Source organism: Miscanthus floridulus, chromosome 4, assembly GCF_019320115.1.
Source record: "Miscanthus floridulus cultivar M001 chromosome 4, ASM1932011v1, whole genome shotgun sequence".
Taxonomy (NCBI): Eukaryota; Viridiplantae; Streptophyta; class Magnoliopsida; order Poales; family Poaceae; genus Miscanthus; species Miscanthus floridulus.
Genome location: NC_089583.1, coordinates 77,095,462 through 77,109,714, shown reverse-complemented (window position 1 = coordinate 77,109,714; position 14,253 = coordinate 77,095,462). Strand labels below are relative to the sequence as shown.

General features: G+C 45.6%; 1 protein-coding gene across 1 annotated transcript; it reads left to right on the top strand.

Annotated features, from left to right (window-relative positions):
- The first annotated feature begins 12,235 nt into the window (after positions 1 to 12,235).
- On the top strand, positions 12,236 to 13,839 carry LOC136551770 (zinc-finger homeodomain protein 9-like). The gene has a single exon (XM_066543311.1). The coding sequence runs from the start codon at positions 12,440 to 12,442 to the stop codon at positions 13,550 to 13,552; it is 1,113 nt and encodes a 370-aa protein (XP_066399408.1). The 5' UTR covers positions 12,236 to 12,439; the 3' UTR covers positions 13,553 to 13,839.
- The last annotated feature ends 414 nt before the right edge of the window (positions 13,840 to 14,253 follow it).

Here is a 14,253-nt window from a genome sequence, read left to right as displayed (position 1 = left end):
CATCGGTGTGCTCAAGCGTCTTTTCAGCTATTTTGCTCTCGGCCGGGATGCTCAGGCATGTTTTCTACCCTTTTGCTTTTTGTTTCGGGTGTTAGCTTTTAGCTACCCTCATCGGCGGGCTCAAGCGTGTTTTCAGCTATTTTGCTCTCGGCCGGGATGCTCAGGCATGTTTTCAGCCATTTTGCTTTTTGTTTCGGGTGTTAGCTTTTAGCTACCCTCATCGGTGGGCTCAAGCGTCTTTTCAGCTATTTTGCTCTCGGCCGGGATGCTCAGGCATGTTTTCAGCCATTTTGCTTTTTGTTTCGGGTGTTAGCTTTTAGCTACCCTCATCGGCGGGCTCAAGCGTCCTTTCAGCTATTTTGCTCTCGGCCGGGATGCTCAGGCATGTTTTCAGCCATTTTGCTTTTTGTTTCGGGTGTTAGCTTTTAGCTACCCTCATCGGCGGGCTCAAGCGTCCTTTCAGCTATTTTGCTCTCGGCCGGGATGCTCAGGCATGTTTTCAGCCATTTTGCTTTTTGTTTCGGGTATTAGCTTTTAGCTACCCTCATCGGCGGGCTCAAGCGTCCTTTCAGCTATTTTGCTCTCGGTCGGGATGCTCAGGCATGTTTTCAGCCATTTTGCTTTTTTGTTTCGAGAAAACAACTCGTTGAAAGTCATGACAAGACATGCTGTGGATGAATATCATCTTTATTGATCATGAATATAAACTAATACATATGTTGTCGAGGAATATTGTCCTTTGTCGATTGTGAACGTTGGTCCCTTATGGCTTGCATATCTGTTTTTTCTTGAGTTGTTTTTACGCGTAGAATCTTCTTAGCTGGCTGATGTGCCATGTATTGCTGACTTCTCTTCCATCTTCGGTTATTAACTTGTATGTGCCTGGTTCGGTGACTTTTGTGACAATGAACGGACCTTCCCATGGACTGAGCAGCTTATGTCATCCGTCAGTCTTTTGTATCCTTCTTAGTACTAAGTCTCCGACTTGTAATGATCGAGGATGGGTACTCTTGTTGTAGTGTCGTCTTAAACCTTGTAGATATCTGGCTGATTGGAGGGTAGCGTTTACTCTAACTTCATCTGAGCTATCGAGTTCTAATCTTCTTGTGTGTTCTGCTTCTCCTTCATCGTATTGTTCTATCTTTGGTGATGTCCAGATCAAGTCGGTAGGCAGTACGGCTTCTGACCCGTAAACTAGGAAGAAAGGTGAGTAGCCTGTTGCTCTGCTTATTTGAGTTCGTAGCCCCCATACTACTTTAGGTAATTCTTCAATCCATTTGGACCCATAGTCCACTAGTTCTTCGTATAACCTTGGTTTTAATCTGGCTAGTATCAGTCCATTAGCCCTTTCTACTTGTCCATTGGCTTCTGGATGTGCAATAGACGCGTAGTCTATGCTGAAACCACAGTCTTGTGCCCAGCTTTTGAATTCTGTAGCTGTGAAGGGAGAGCCTAGATTTGTGATGATTCGATTGGGCATGCCGAAGCGGTGCATAATGTCTTGGATGAACTCGACTGCTTTGGCTGCGCTGTATTTCGCGAGTGGTTTGTATTCAATCCACTTGGTGAACTTGTCGATCGCTACAAAGATGTACTCGAAGCCGCCTTTTGCTTTCTTTAGAGGTCCTACTTGATCCAGCCCCCAGCAGGAAAAAGGCCAAGCGGGTGGGATGCAGATAAGATTGTGAGCTAGCACATGGGCTTGTCTTGCAAACATTTGGCAACCTTTGCATTTTCTAACAAGTTCTTTTGCGTCTTTCAAAGCGGTTGGCCAGTAGAATCCGGTGCGAAATGCTTTGCCAACCAGTGTTCTTGAAGCGGCATGATTTCCACAGCAACCTGAGTGTATTTCGTCTAGGATCTCTTTGCCTTCTTTAAATGAGACACATTTTAGGAGTACTCCTGATGATGATGCTCTTCTGTAAAGTCTATTTCCTACTAGAACGTAGTTTTTGCTTCTGCGAACAACTTGGGTGGCTTCTGCTTTATCTGCTGGCAATTTATTTTCTTTGATATAATCAATGAAAACTTGGCTCCATGAAGTGTTGATTACCAAGATCTAAATGCCTTTAGCCTGAATTTCATGGGTTGTTTCACCGGGTTGTTTGATAGAGGGAACTGATAGCTCTTCTATGAATACGCCGGGTGGAACCTTTGCTCTGTCTGATCCGAGCTTGGCGAGGACATCTGCTGCAATGTTTGAATCGCGCAGGACGTGTAGAATTTCTAATCCTTGGAAATGTTTTTTAAGTTTCCATATTTCAGCACAGTAAGCGCTCATGTTTTCTTTGGTGCAATCCCAATCTTTATTGACTTGGTTAATGACTACTGCTGAATCGCCGTATACGAGTAATCTCTTTATTCCAAGGGTAATTGCCACTCGTAGCCCGTGGATGAGGGCTTCATATTCTGCTTTGTTATTTGTAGCTTGCCATAATATCTGAAGGATGTACTTGAGTTGTTTTCCTTCTGGAGAAATGAGGAGAACGCCTGCACCGGCTCCGCCTAGTTTGAGTGACCCATCAAAGTACATCTTCCAGTGGTCAAGGATTGTATCTGATAAAGGCTGTTGAATCTCTGTCCACTCAGCCACAAAATCGGCAAGGGCTTGAGATTTGATTGCTTTCCGCAGGGTGAAATCGATGTTAAGAGCTCTGAGTTCAACTGCCCACTTTGATATGCGTCCCGTCGCATCTCTGTTGTGTAAGATGTCTCCGAGCGGGAAGTCTGTCACCATGGTAATCTTGTGGCTTTCGAAATAGTGGCGAAGCTTGCGTGAGCTGATAAGTAGAGCGTAGAGTAGTTTTTGTACATGTAGGTACCGGATTTTTGATTCAGATAATACTTCGCTGATGTAGTATACGGGTCGTTGTACTTTATACACGTGTCCTTCTTCTTCTCTTTCTATGACTATTGTCGTGCTGACCACAGCAGTAGTCGCCGCAATGTATAGCATCATATCTTCGTCTTTCCTTGGGGGTGTGAGAATTGGTGAGGATGTGAAGTATGCCTTAAGTTTCTTGAAAGCTTCGTCGGCCTCTTTTGTCCACTCAAACTTGTCTGTCTTCTTCAGTAGTTTAAAGAAAGGTAACCCCTTTTCGCCGAGTCTTGATATGAAACGGTTGAGGGCCGCCATGCATCCTGTTAGTTTCTGCACATCTTTGATACTTCTAGGTGGGCCCATCTCTGTTATAGCTCGAATTTGCTTGGTGCTGGCTTCAATCCCACGCTGACTGACCAAAAATCCGAGTAGTTGTCCTGAGGGAACTCCAATACACATTTATTTGGGTTCAACTTCCATCTCTATCTCTTCAAGTTTTCGAAGGTTTGCTTTAAATCTTCAATCAGAGTGTCTGGGTTCTTTGTTTTCACCGCTACATCATCCACATATGCCTCCACATTTTCACCGATTTGATCCCCAAGGCAAGTTTGGATAGGTCTTTGGTATGTGGCGCCAGCGTTCTTTAGTCCAAACGACATGGTCTTGTAACAGTAAGCGCCGAACGGAGTAATAAAAGACGTCTTGCTCTGGTCTTGTTCTTTTAATGCGATCTGGTGATACCCTGAATAGTAATCGAGAAAGGATAATAGTGCAGACCCTGCTGTTGAGTCGACTATCTGGTCAATGCGCGGTAGCCCGAACGGATCTTTTGGGCAATGTTTGTTGAGATCTGTGTAGTCGACGCACATGCGCCACTCGTCCGTGTTCTTCTTCTGCACAAGGACCGAGTTAGCTAGCCAGTCTGGATGAAGGATTTCTCTGATGAATCCGGCTGCCATCAGTTTTGTGATTTCCTTTTTAATCGCTGCTTTTTTGTCGGGTGAGAATCATCGTAGTCGTTGCTTTACAGGCTTGGAGCTTTCATTAACATCAATTCTATGCTCAGCCAACTCTCTTGGGACACCTGGCATGTCGGCCGGCTTTTAAGCGAAGATATCTTTGTTGTCCCGAAGAAAGTTGGTGAGCGCGAGTTCCTATTTTGCCGAGAGGTGAGCACTGATGGTTGCTGTCTTGGAGGTATCACCGGTGCCCAAGTTGATTTGCTTGACGTCGGCTTCTTTTGGTGGTGTGATGATGCTAGGCTTTTTAGCCAGTATTTCTAATTCTTCTTGGCTCATCTCTGCAGCAATTATGGCTATTTCTTTTCTTCCATTATCGGCTTGTGCTTTGGCTGCAATTTGGATTGCCTGAACGTCGCAGTCAAAAGCACGCTTCAAATCACTTCGAAGAGAAAGGATACCGTTGGGTCCTGGCATCTTAAGCAATAAGTACAGATAATGTGGTATTGCCATGAATTTTGCCAGTGCTGGGCGTCCGAGGATTGCATGATATGACGAATCGAAGTCTGCGACCTCAAATTTGATAAACTCTGTTCAGTAGTTTGAAGGAGTTCCAAAAGTAACGGGTAAAGTAATTTGTTCGAGTGGCATGGCTGCCTTGCCGGGTACTATTCCGTAAAAAGGTGTGCTTGTTGGTGTGATCATCCCTGCGAGTTGTAGTCCCATCTTCCTTAGTATTTCTGAAAAGATGATGTTGAGTCCAGCTCCCCCGTCGATTAGTACTTTGGTGACAGTCATACCGGCAATAGTTGGGTCTAGAACTAGTGGGTAATGGCCTGCGTTCCCTACGCTAGTCCATTGGTCTTCTCTTGAAAATTGGATTGGATATTGTGACCAATTGAGATATCTTGGTGTAGCCGGTTCGGCTGTCATGATAGTCCGTAGTGCTAGTTTTTCTTGATGTTTGCTTCTGCAATCTGGAGCCCCTAAGAAGATCACTGCCATCGTTCCCCTGGATTTTTGGAATCCTTTGTCCTCGTGGTTGTCTTCATCTTTTTTCTGAATGTCCTCTTTGGTGTTCTCCTTACTATCTTTTCTTGTGTATCGATCATTGAAAGTATAGCAATTTTCGATGGTGTGCCTCCCATTAGGGTGCAATGGGCAACGTATGTTTTCAATGTCATCATATCTTCTGGGTTTGGAAAACTTCTTTGATTTGTCGGCCATTGCCACGGTATTGTCTGGTCTACTTTTTCTTTCTTGATGTCTGTTATTCCGATGATTTTGCTTGTCCGGGTTGTCCTGGTTGCTTCTATCCGGGAACCTCTCTCGGGTTTTTTCTTCTACAGTAATCATCTTTTCTACTGTTCGTCTGAATTCTTCATTATTTCTCGGATTTTCTTTGCAGAAGTCTTGAAATTGCCACCTAGCCATGATTCTGTGAGAGAAAGCTTCAATTACTTCTCGTTCGGTGATGTCATGCACTTGAGCCCGCAGTTCGCCGAATCATCGATAGTAATTTCTGAGACTTTCGTCTCCCTTTTGCTTGAGTCCTTTCAGTTCTGCATGAGTGATCGGGTGCGTGATGATACCCGCGAAATTTTCACAAAAAGATTTTTGCAAATCCTCCCAATTTCTGATCGATCCTAGGTTCAATTTATCGAACCATTGGAGAGGCATAGTTTTCTAGTGCCATGGGGAAGAACAGGGTTTTGATATCATCGTCTTCTCCGGCTAGTTCAATTGATTGTGAATATATTCTGAGCCATTGCCTTGGTTCAGTTTTGCCATCATACTTGGAGTGGTTAGACGATTTGAACTTGTGAGGTAATCGTATTGACGCAAGCCTGTTCGCGAAACAGGGGAATCTGTCGTGCGTTTCGGCTTCTTTGAATTCGGATTCGGCACCTCCTTCTGGCCAGCTATTGTTTTGATGGGAATAACTCTGCGAGACTGTCCGGGTAGGCACCTTACTCCTGGTCTTTCTTGGTTGTTCAAATTGGTGGCCTTGATTATGTTCCTTTCTACTTCCTCCGTTATGGCTTCCACCTGGCCCAAGTCTTTCGAAGGCGGACTTCCTTTGATTTTGATCTTCTTGCCTGTGGGTCGTTGATCTGGCGGGTAGTCTTGATTGGTCTCTATCTTCATGCGTTCTTGGGATCGTTGACCGGAGTAAGTCTTGGAGCTGTTCATACTTCTCATCGGGATGTGAAGTTGTTCTGAGTTCTTCTAATGCTTCTTGAATCTTATCGTAAGGCGTATTTGCCGTGCATCTTCCTTCGACTTCTCGTTGTGATTTTCTTCTGTCGTATTTAGCCAAATCTGACTCATATCTGATCTAGGCTTCCTTGCGCTGCCTAGCACGGTATTGGCGCCCTTGCTTCAACTTGTTTTTGCTTTCTCTAGCTTGTTTCTGACTCTCTGTTTCTCTATCGTAGCCCTGGGCAAAGGGTGATATGTTGGATTCTGATTCATCCGATGACCTGACATCGGGTGCTTCTGGGGGATTTAATGGTGACCGAGGACGTCGAACCATGAGTACTTCCCGTGCGTGAGCCATTCTATTATTGGTGTTAGTTTTCATACTGTCGGAGCTGCTGATGACTTCAGTAGATGCTTCGATGTCGCAGATCGAGTCTCCTTCTTGGTAAGGTAGAATAGCTGTTGTTGTTGTGCCGACTAGTTGGGTTCCGCTATCTTCAGGAACGGAACCTGGCCAGTGGATGATACAATCTTGTGATGTTATCGTTAGCACTAGTCCCTCCTGGGCTCCTGTCAGTGGTATCCCAAACATTGGATTGAAAGATCTTTTGAATTGTCCCTGATAGGATTTTGCCATGTTGTCGAGCCCAAACAGAAAAGAATTTGACTTCTTGAAAGAACTCTGAATGTAATCCGAGTTGTTTTGGGTTGTGCTCTGGAATCCTGCTGAAAAAGAACTCGGTTTCTTGAAAGCACTCGAATAAGACTTCACCTTGGACACAGAACTTGAATTTGAGTCGGATGCGCGTAGCCATAAAAATCTTATTCGAATCGGATATTATGAGCTGCGCGAATCTTCTGGTGAGCTGATCCGTCGTAGTTGTCGAAATAGGAAATTCTTCATGATGATCTGGATCTTTGAGGAGATGGCTTTGAAGCTTGCCGTAGTTGTCCGCCTCGCAGATCCATGATCCGAAGATGAAAGTTGATCCCGTCGGGAAGATCATGTTATCGAGGTCCATCGAGCTCTCGGATGCAAAGTCGCCGAAAGCCCCTATCTGGCGCGCCAGCTGTCGATGTTTTACCACCGATAGCCTACCACGGAGATACCCGAGGCAGTATGTTTGGGCTTCAGCGTATGCTGAACTCGATGGTGAACGCAAGAGACAGTCGATTTATCCTGGTTCAGGCCCTCGATCGTAGATCGAGTAATAACCCTACGTCCAGTCGGCGTTAGCCTTTGCGTTGGATTGATTGTGATGTGTTGTGTTGTACAATTGCTGTCGCCTTCTCTCAGGAGCCCTGCCCTCCTTTATATAGTCAGGAGGCCAGAGTCCTAGTCGGTTTACAATGAGATTTCCTAGTAGGATTACTGAATAGTTCTACTACTAAGATTACATGGGAAGAATCCTAATTGGACTAGATCTTCTCTCTCCCTTGCTGGGTATCCTATGGGTCCCGCATCGACAGTGCATGAGATGATGCTAGAGTTGGGAGTGGCATGAACCCTTGGTTCAGAGCTGCGGTCCACCATCCCTAGAAAAATGGGTACTTCTGAGCAGATGGTTGCAACCCTAGGTTCCACCCTCCATAGAAGCCTGGCGGCCGAAACCGGTAATGTCGTCACCAGCTTTATCACAATTATTATGATTCGTCCTGCAATAACATGAAGTAAATGGTACAATGAGTATAGCAGAAGAACATCCGAATTCTTTAAGCAGCGGGTGTGCTGGTCCTAGCATTTCTAAATTAGCATAGCATCTTTGCTCCCTTTATCTTAATGAATGGCAAAACTCTTGCTCTATTTTAAAACATGAAGAAAAGACTGTAAGATTCTAAATCTATAAGCATATCATGGAATAATTTAATACAAATAAATGTTACAAGCAGGAGGAACAAAATCAATCAAAGCTTCTGATGTTTCAGATAACTAGAAGAATTACTTAGCACTAGACCAGAATCAACCGAATTGATGGCAAACCGTTTAAAATTCGACTTGGGATTATACCTCCCATGGGATGAAATATCTAAATTACCGATTTGCTGCTCATCAGAACATGGCCAATTTAATTCCCCAAAAATCCGAACTCCCCTGTTCTGAGGTTGAATACATGGAGAAAGTATCACACTGGCGTGCCGGGGGTGAGCGAGGCGGCAGTGTTGGAGGCCGAGCGTCGCGGCGGTGCCGGGGTGCGAGCGTGGGGGCGGGCCGGGGGGTGAGCGCGGTGGCTCGCAGCGGGGACGGCAGGGCGACCGTGGCGGGGCCGGTGCGGTGGTTCGCAATGGCCACGGCGGGCGAGCGCCTCCAGATCTAGAGGCTGCACAGACTGTAGTGATAGGGATTACCTTCTTCGTCGATGGTGAATGGGCAACCATGCTGTAGAGCTCTCCTCCGAGTTCATCCGCGCCCGCCTCAACTCTCTTTGCCGCCGACGACAGGGTGAGTGTCGCTTCCCAGCCCCCTTCGCTGACCCGCCCCTGCACTCTTCGGCGGGCACTGCCTCCTCCTCCCCTCCGTCCCCAATGCCCTCGGATTTGAGAGAGACCGCCGGCTTCCCCAGGATGCCATCGGGGAGGATGCGGACACTTCGCAGGGCTGCCGCGAGAGGAGTGGTTGCTGCGGTGGAGAGGATAGCGGTGGAGAGGACGGACGCTGGGTTTGCAGATTCCCTGTAGCGAACGGAAGGATTGAGGAGCAGATAGAGTTGTGCAGTGCGGGAGTAGTCTGGACTTTATATTTACAGTTCAGGGCGGTTTGGAGCTGTGCGGTGCGGACAGCCTAACGACGTTGCCCTGAAACATGGCGTGCGCCCACGGCTTGCTTATATCCTCCAGTTCTCCGAAAGCGGCCCGGCACGGCATATTTAATTTAAAGTCTACTAGATGTTCCTTCCTTATGTTTCCAATTACAAGGTGTTCTAGACATTGATGATTTATAATTTGGGATTGAGGGAGTATTTGCTACTGACTGACTGATGGCTCATCTTAAAGTCTTAAACGTAACCTACCTGATAGCCCACAAAGTATGATCTGGAGTCCATTTTTTTCTTAAAAAAGGAGGACATTCTGTTATTAGTATTCCAACGCTGTTTGACACCCTTCATCAGTGCTTTTGTGAGGTATCTACGTCATTTTGCTTCATCACTAATGTGTCTTGTAAATCCTATAATACCTTCTTTTTTATGGGATGGGACGGAGGGAACACTAGTTTTTATGTCTATAGAACTTAATTCAGGTGCTAATAAAAACCAGTGTCACTTAAGGGCTTTATTTGATAGATCCCTTTTGTTCTGATTTTAACTGTGAAATGGTTCTCTCATGGCTTAAAGTGACTATGTAGAATAAACTCATAAACATAAACTTTATGAAGGAAATGATTTTGAGCGGAAGTAAATTAGAGCAACTCCAACAGAAGAGCCATCCATGCCGTGTAATCTATATTTGACTATTTTGGAAAGAAAAGAGAGTCCAACAGCTATTATATATGGTTTTATAAAATAACAAGTCATCTATCCCGGAATTCTTGCATGGTAAATATAGCTTGCATGTGACACTAGCCATCTACCTCGCCGTACTAGAAAGGCGGTTGAATTTTTTTTTTTGCAGGGATTTTTATTTTAGAGATTGGCTAAATCATGGATTTAGCCATCTATTTTTACCAACTCTCTTGGAGTTGCTCTTAGGAGAAGCTAACTTTTAACACCCAATGTCCTATTTCATTGTAGACAATCAATTCACAATTATAAATATTGTTTGGCATAGCACTCTCGGCAGGGAGCTTTGCCAAACATGTCCCATATTTTCTTGAATTTGAGAAGGCCTTTGACCAACGCAAATCCACAACTATAGCCGGTTTAAGGCCAGAGGATGCAAGGCACTCTCATCGTAGTGTTTAAATAACACAAAAACAACAATGTACTTGTGCTTCATAACACTCAGCAAATTTGACTTCATTTTCAATGTTTGATTTTTGTATTAGGGCATGTTTGACACAGTTGCTCCTCAATTACTCCTCCGGAGGGGCAACAAGCCCATAATGTGCATATTATGATACACGGAAAGTACTTTTGATAACTAATCTAATGATACGCTTTTCGTCTTACTTCAAGCTCGGCAACGATGTTGTATGGTGGTCTCTGTTTGTGAGTCGCTAAGTGCTAGCATCTAGGTATTATATTGTTCGTTACATCATTTGTTCTTAATTAAGCGGTAGAAGCCTTCATTTTCTTTTAAGAAGCTGGATATTTAAACAAATATGCCAATCAAAACGTGAATAATATAAGTCAAAGGTGTCAACTATTTTGAAAAGAAGGCGGCACATATGGAAGGATGATCATAGAGAGTGTTCGGCTAGACTGAATTTTTTACTGTTTATGCTGGAAATACGGTTCATACTAAAATGTTGTGAGAGAGAAACACTGCTCCGGCTGGAAAAATAAGCTGAACAAACCGGAATTCAGGCTGTGTTTAGTTCGCGAAATGAAAATTTTTGAATATCACATCGGATGTTTCGGGGATGTCGGAAGGGGTTTTCGGATACTAATAAAAAAAACTAATTACATAGCTCGTCTGGAAACTGCGAGACGAATTTATTAAGCCTAATTAATCCATCATTAGCGCATGCTAGTTACTGTAGCATTTATGGCTAATCATGGACTAATTAGTCTTAAAACATTCGTCTCGCGATTTCCAACCAAACTGTGCAATTAGTTTTTTCGTCTATATTTAATACTTCATACATGTGCCACAAGATTTAATGTAATAATTTAGGGTGAAAATTTTTAGGAACTAAACCAGGCCTCAGTCTCCCATAATTAGGGCTAGCCACCTGCTCAAGTGCTCTGTACGCTAGTGGAGGTGACTCGTCTTATACTCTTATGGAAGACAAAGCTGAATTGAGCGATTGAAGCTGCAATGTATCTTGTAAATCCTAAAGACACACTGTATGCAACAGCACCTCGCATAAAAAAAAGAAAAGGAAATTCGAGCCCACCGTAGTCCCCTTAAAATATATTTACAGTAATATACTCTGTTACTTGAGGAATATTTGAGAATTTTTTTTAAGGATCAGCAGTCAAACAAATACAAACAACCAGGTTCAGGATTTATTCGGTGATAACGGAAACTCTGATTCTTAGCCACACATATATGGAAACAATTATCAACTATGGTTCAAACGTAGTATATGTTATCATTATCCATATTCAAGGAAATACTGTATTTCATTTAATCCGTGTAATCACGTATGGTATTGAGTTGCTATAGTCGGTGACAATTGCTCGCCCTCGTTCCAAATCATATTTTACTTTAGCTCTGCATCAAGTGAAACATCTCTAACTTTGATAATGCTTTTAGAAAATATATTAATATCTATAATTTCAAATAAATGCTCTATTAAAACAATTTTCATGGAAATCATTTCATGCTCTAGATGTTGATGTATTTTCTGTAAATTTGGTCAAATCTGAAAAAGTTTGATTTAGGACAAAGTTAGAGTAAATTATACTTCGAAACAGAGGAAGTAGCATGTCAACTACTTGCAGATGCTCCATTCAATTTTTTTATGTAAATAATAAAAAAATAAATTATTATTAAAATATCTTTAATGATAAAATAAGTTATAACAAAATAAATAATATTTATATAAAATTTTTGAATAAGATAAACGGTCAAATAAGAGGTTTAAAAATCAAAAACAACATTTTTCATAGGACAGAGGGAGTATCTCCAACGATAGATAGAGTATCGTTCAAAAAAATTGTGTATTTTTTCCTGGCTTGCTAATTAAGGGGCTCATTGGTTCCCGCATAAACTCATAAAATTCCTGTCACATGAATGTTTGGGAGTATTAAATATAGATTAATTATGAAACTAATTGTATAACTTACGATTAATTTGTAAGACGAATCTTTTAAGCCTAATTAGTCAATGATTTGATAACGTGGTACTACAGTAAACATGTGTTGATGACAGATTAATTAGACTTAAAAAAACTTATCGTACTATAGTAAACATGTGTTGATGACAGATTAATTAGACTTAAAAAAACTTATCTTAAAAATTAACCCCTATCTATATAATTGGTTTTGTAATTAATCTATATTTAATGTTTTTATTAATATCTAAATATTTAATATAACATAAATTTTAGAAGCGATGAAAGAATTAAACGTCCTCTAAATTAATAAATAAGCTCGCCCCCTTCCTCCCGAGGGAGGCAGAGCTCACACACTCTCTCTCTGGCTACTAGTGACTAGCCTTGCTGCTGCTCTTTTTATTCTTATCTCCTCACGCTCGCCCTCTCTTCACCTCCTTACCTGTTGTTTTCCTCTCACCTCCCTTGACCGGTCGCCTCTCCCATGCTAAAGCCCAGGGTTAGGAGCTAGAGGTAATCTCTCCCTCTCTCCCCGTCGGACCTCTCCCCACCGGTCAAGCCCAGTGTGGGGCGCCGAGCCGCATGGAAGCCATGGACGTCATGTACAAGCCCGTCATGTTCCCCAACGGCGCCCCCCTCAAGAAGCAGGTGAAGCCGGCGGCCGTGGCGCCGGCCGGGGCCGGGGGCGAGCCGCTGTACCGGGAGTGCCTCAAGAACCACGCCGCGAGCCTGGGCGGGCACGCCGTGGACGGGTGCGGCGAGTTCATGCCCTCGCCGGGGGCCAACCCGGCCGACCCGACGTCGCTCAAGTGCGCCGCGTGCGGGTGCCACCGCAACTTCCACCGCCGGACGCTGGAGGGTTCCCCGCCGCCGCTGGCGCTCCCGCCGCCGCCGCCGCCGAGCGTGCTGCACGGCCAGCCGCACCGCGGCGGGGAGGAGACGCCCGAGGACCGCCACCACCCGGGGGTCGTCGATGCCGACGACTCCGATTCCGACTCGGAGGGCTCAGAGTACGACGAGGAGCGGTCGGTGTCCCCGCCCCCGCACGCGCCGCACCACGTGCCGGCGCCGGTGGCGCAGCAGCCCCCGCCCCCGCCGTCGTACTTCGCGACCGCGCCGCACATGCTGCTCTCGCTTGGCTCTGGCGGCGCGCCAGGCGCCGCGGTAGCGGCCGCGGCGCAGAGGCTGCAGGCCCCAGCAGCCCAACAGCTGACGCCGTCGAGCGCGCCGCCAGGCCCCGGGGGCGGCGCGATGCCTATGCCCAGGAAGCGGTTCCGCACCAAGTTCACCGCCGAGCAGAAGCAGCGGATGCAGGAGCTGTCGGAGAGGCTCGGGTGGCGGCTGCAGAAGCGCGACGAGGCCATCGTCGACGAGTGGTGCCGCGACATCGGCGTCGGCAAGGGCGTCTTCAAGGTCTGGATGCACAACAACAAGCACAACTTCTTGGGCGGACACAGCGCCCGCCGCAGCGCCTCCGCCTCCGCGGGCGCCGCGCCGCTCCAAACCCAAGGCAGCGCTGCTGCACCGTCGTTATTCAACCCGTCCAGGATCACCCCTCCCCCTCCCGTCCTCACCTCGTCCCCGACCGGCGCCACCGGCGGCTTCAACATCAACGGCGCCGCCTCCTCGGCGCCCACCGTCACCGCCGACCACACGGACAACGCCAACGGAGCTTCGTCGCCGCAGTCCGCTTAAACTAGAGAAGAGAGAAGAGAGGGAAGGGAGAATGGAGAGAGAAACATGTAGCTTAATTTCAGTGATCTGATCACTCGTTTTCTTTTTCTTTAGACTTTCCATCTGCTAAGAAATTAACCCCAAGAAAGCATGCCGCCATGCGCCATGCCTAGAAATCCAAGCTTCCTCCTACTGCACTGTACTGTATGCTCTTGGGATCCGATGATGATGTTGATGCTGATTCAGGATTAGATTATCTCATCCCATCCCAAGCAAAAAGAGGTACTAGTAGTAGCCTTCTTGGTTGTTGTTCTTCTCTTTGATTGAGCTCATCGCATTCAAGAGGCGTGCTCGGAGGAGCAAGAGCAAGGCAAGGGTTCTTCCTTCTAGACTCCAGGATCCCATGCTGTTGTGCTGTGGCATGTCGCGCGAAACGGAAGCAGCCTGCCCCTTTGCTCCTCTCAGCACTGTTCCTCCGCCCATAAATTAATTGACTTGGCTCTGTACTTGTGATTGCTATTAGGAGTAGGATAATGGCTAAGCCCATGATTAGCACGGGCATTCTATTATAATACTTGCATGCATGGTTTGGTACTAAGATTCTGTTAACTAACGTCCGTGGTCCTAGACTGAAGCTAAGCTAACCTATAATTAAGCTCTCACACTGACGTTCACACCTGTACTCCTGCAATGCTTGCCGAGCTCTATACAGTAGTACTAGT

Bases quoted from the DNA above. Each gene is read 5' to 3' on its own strand.
- LOC136551770 (XM_066543311.1), top strand. From the start codon at position 12,440: ATGGAAGCCATGGACGTCATGTACAAGCCCGTCATGTTCCCCAACGGC.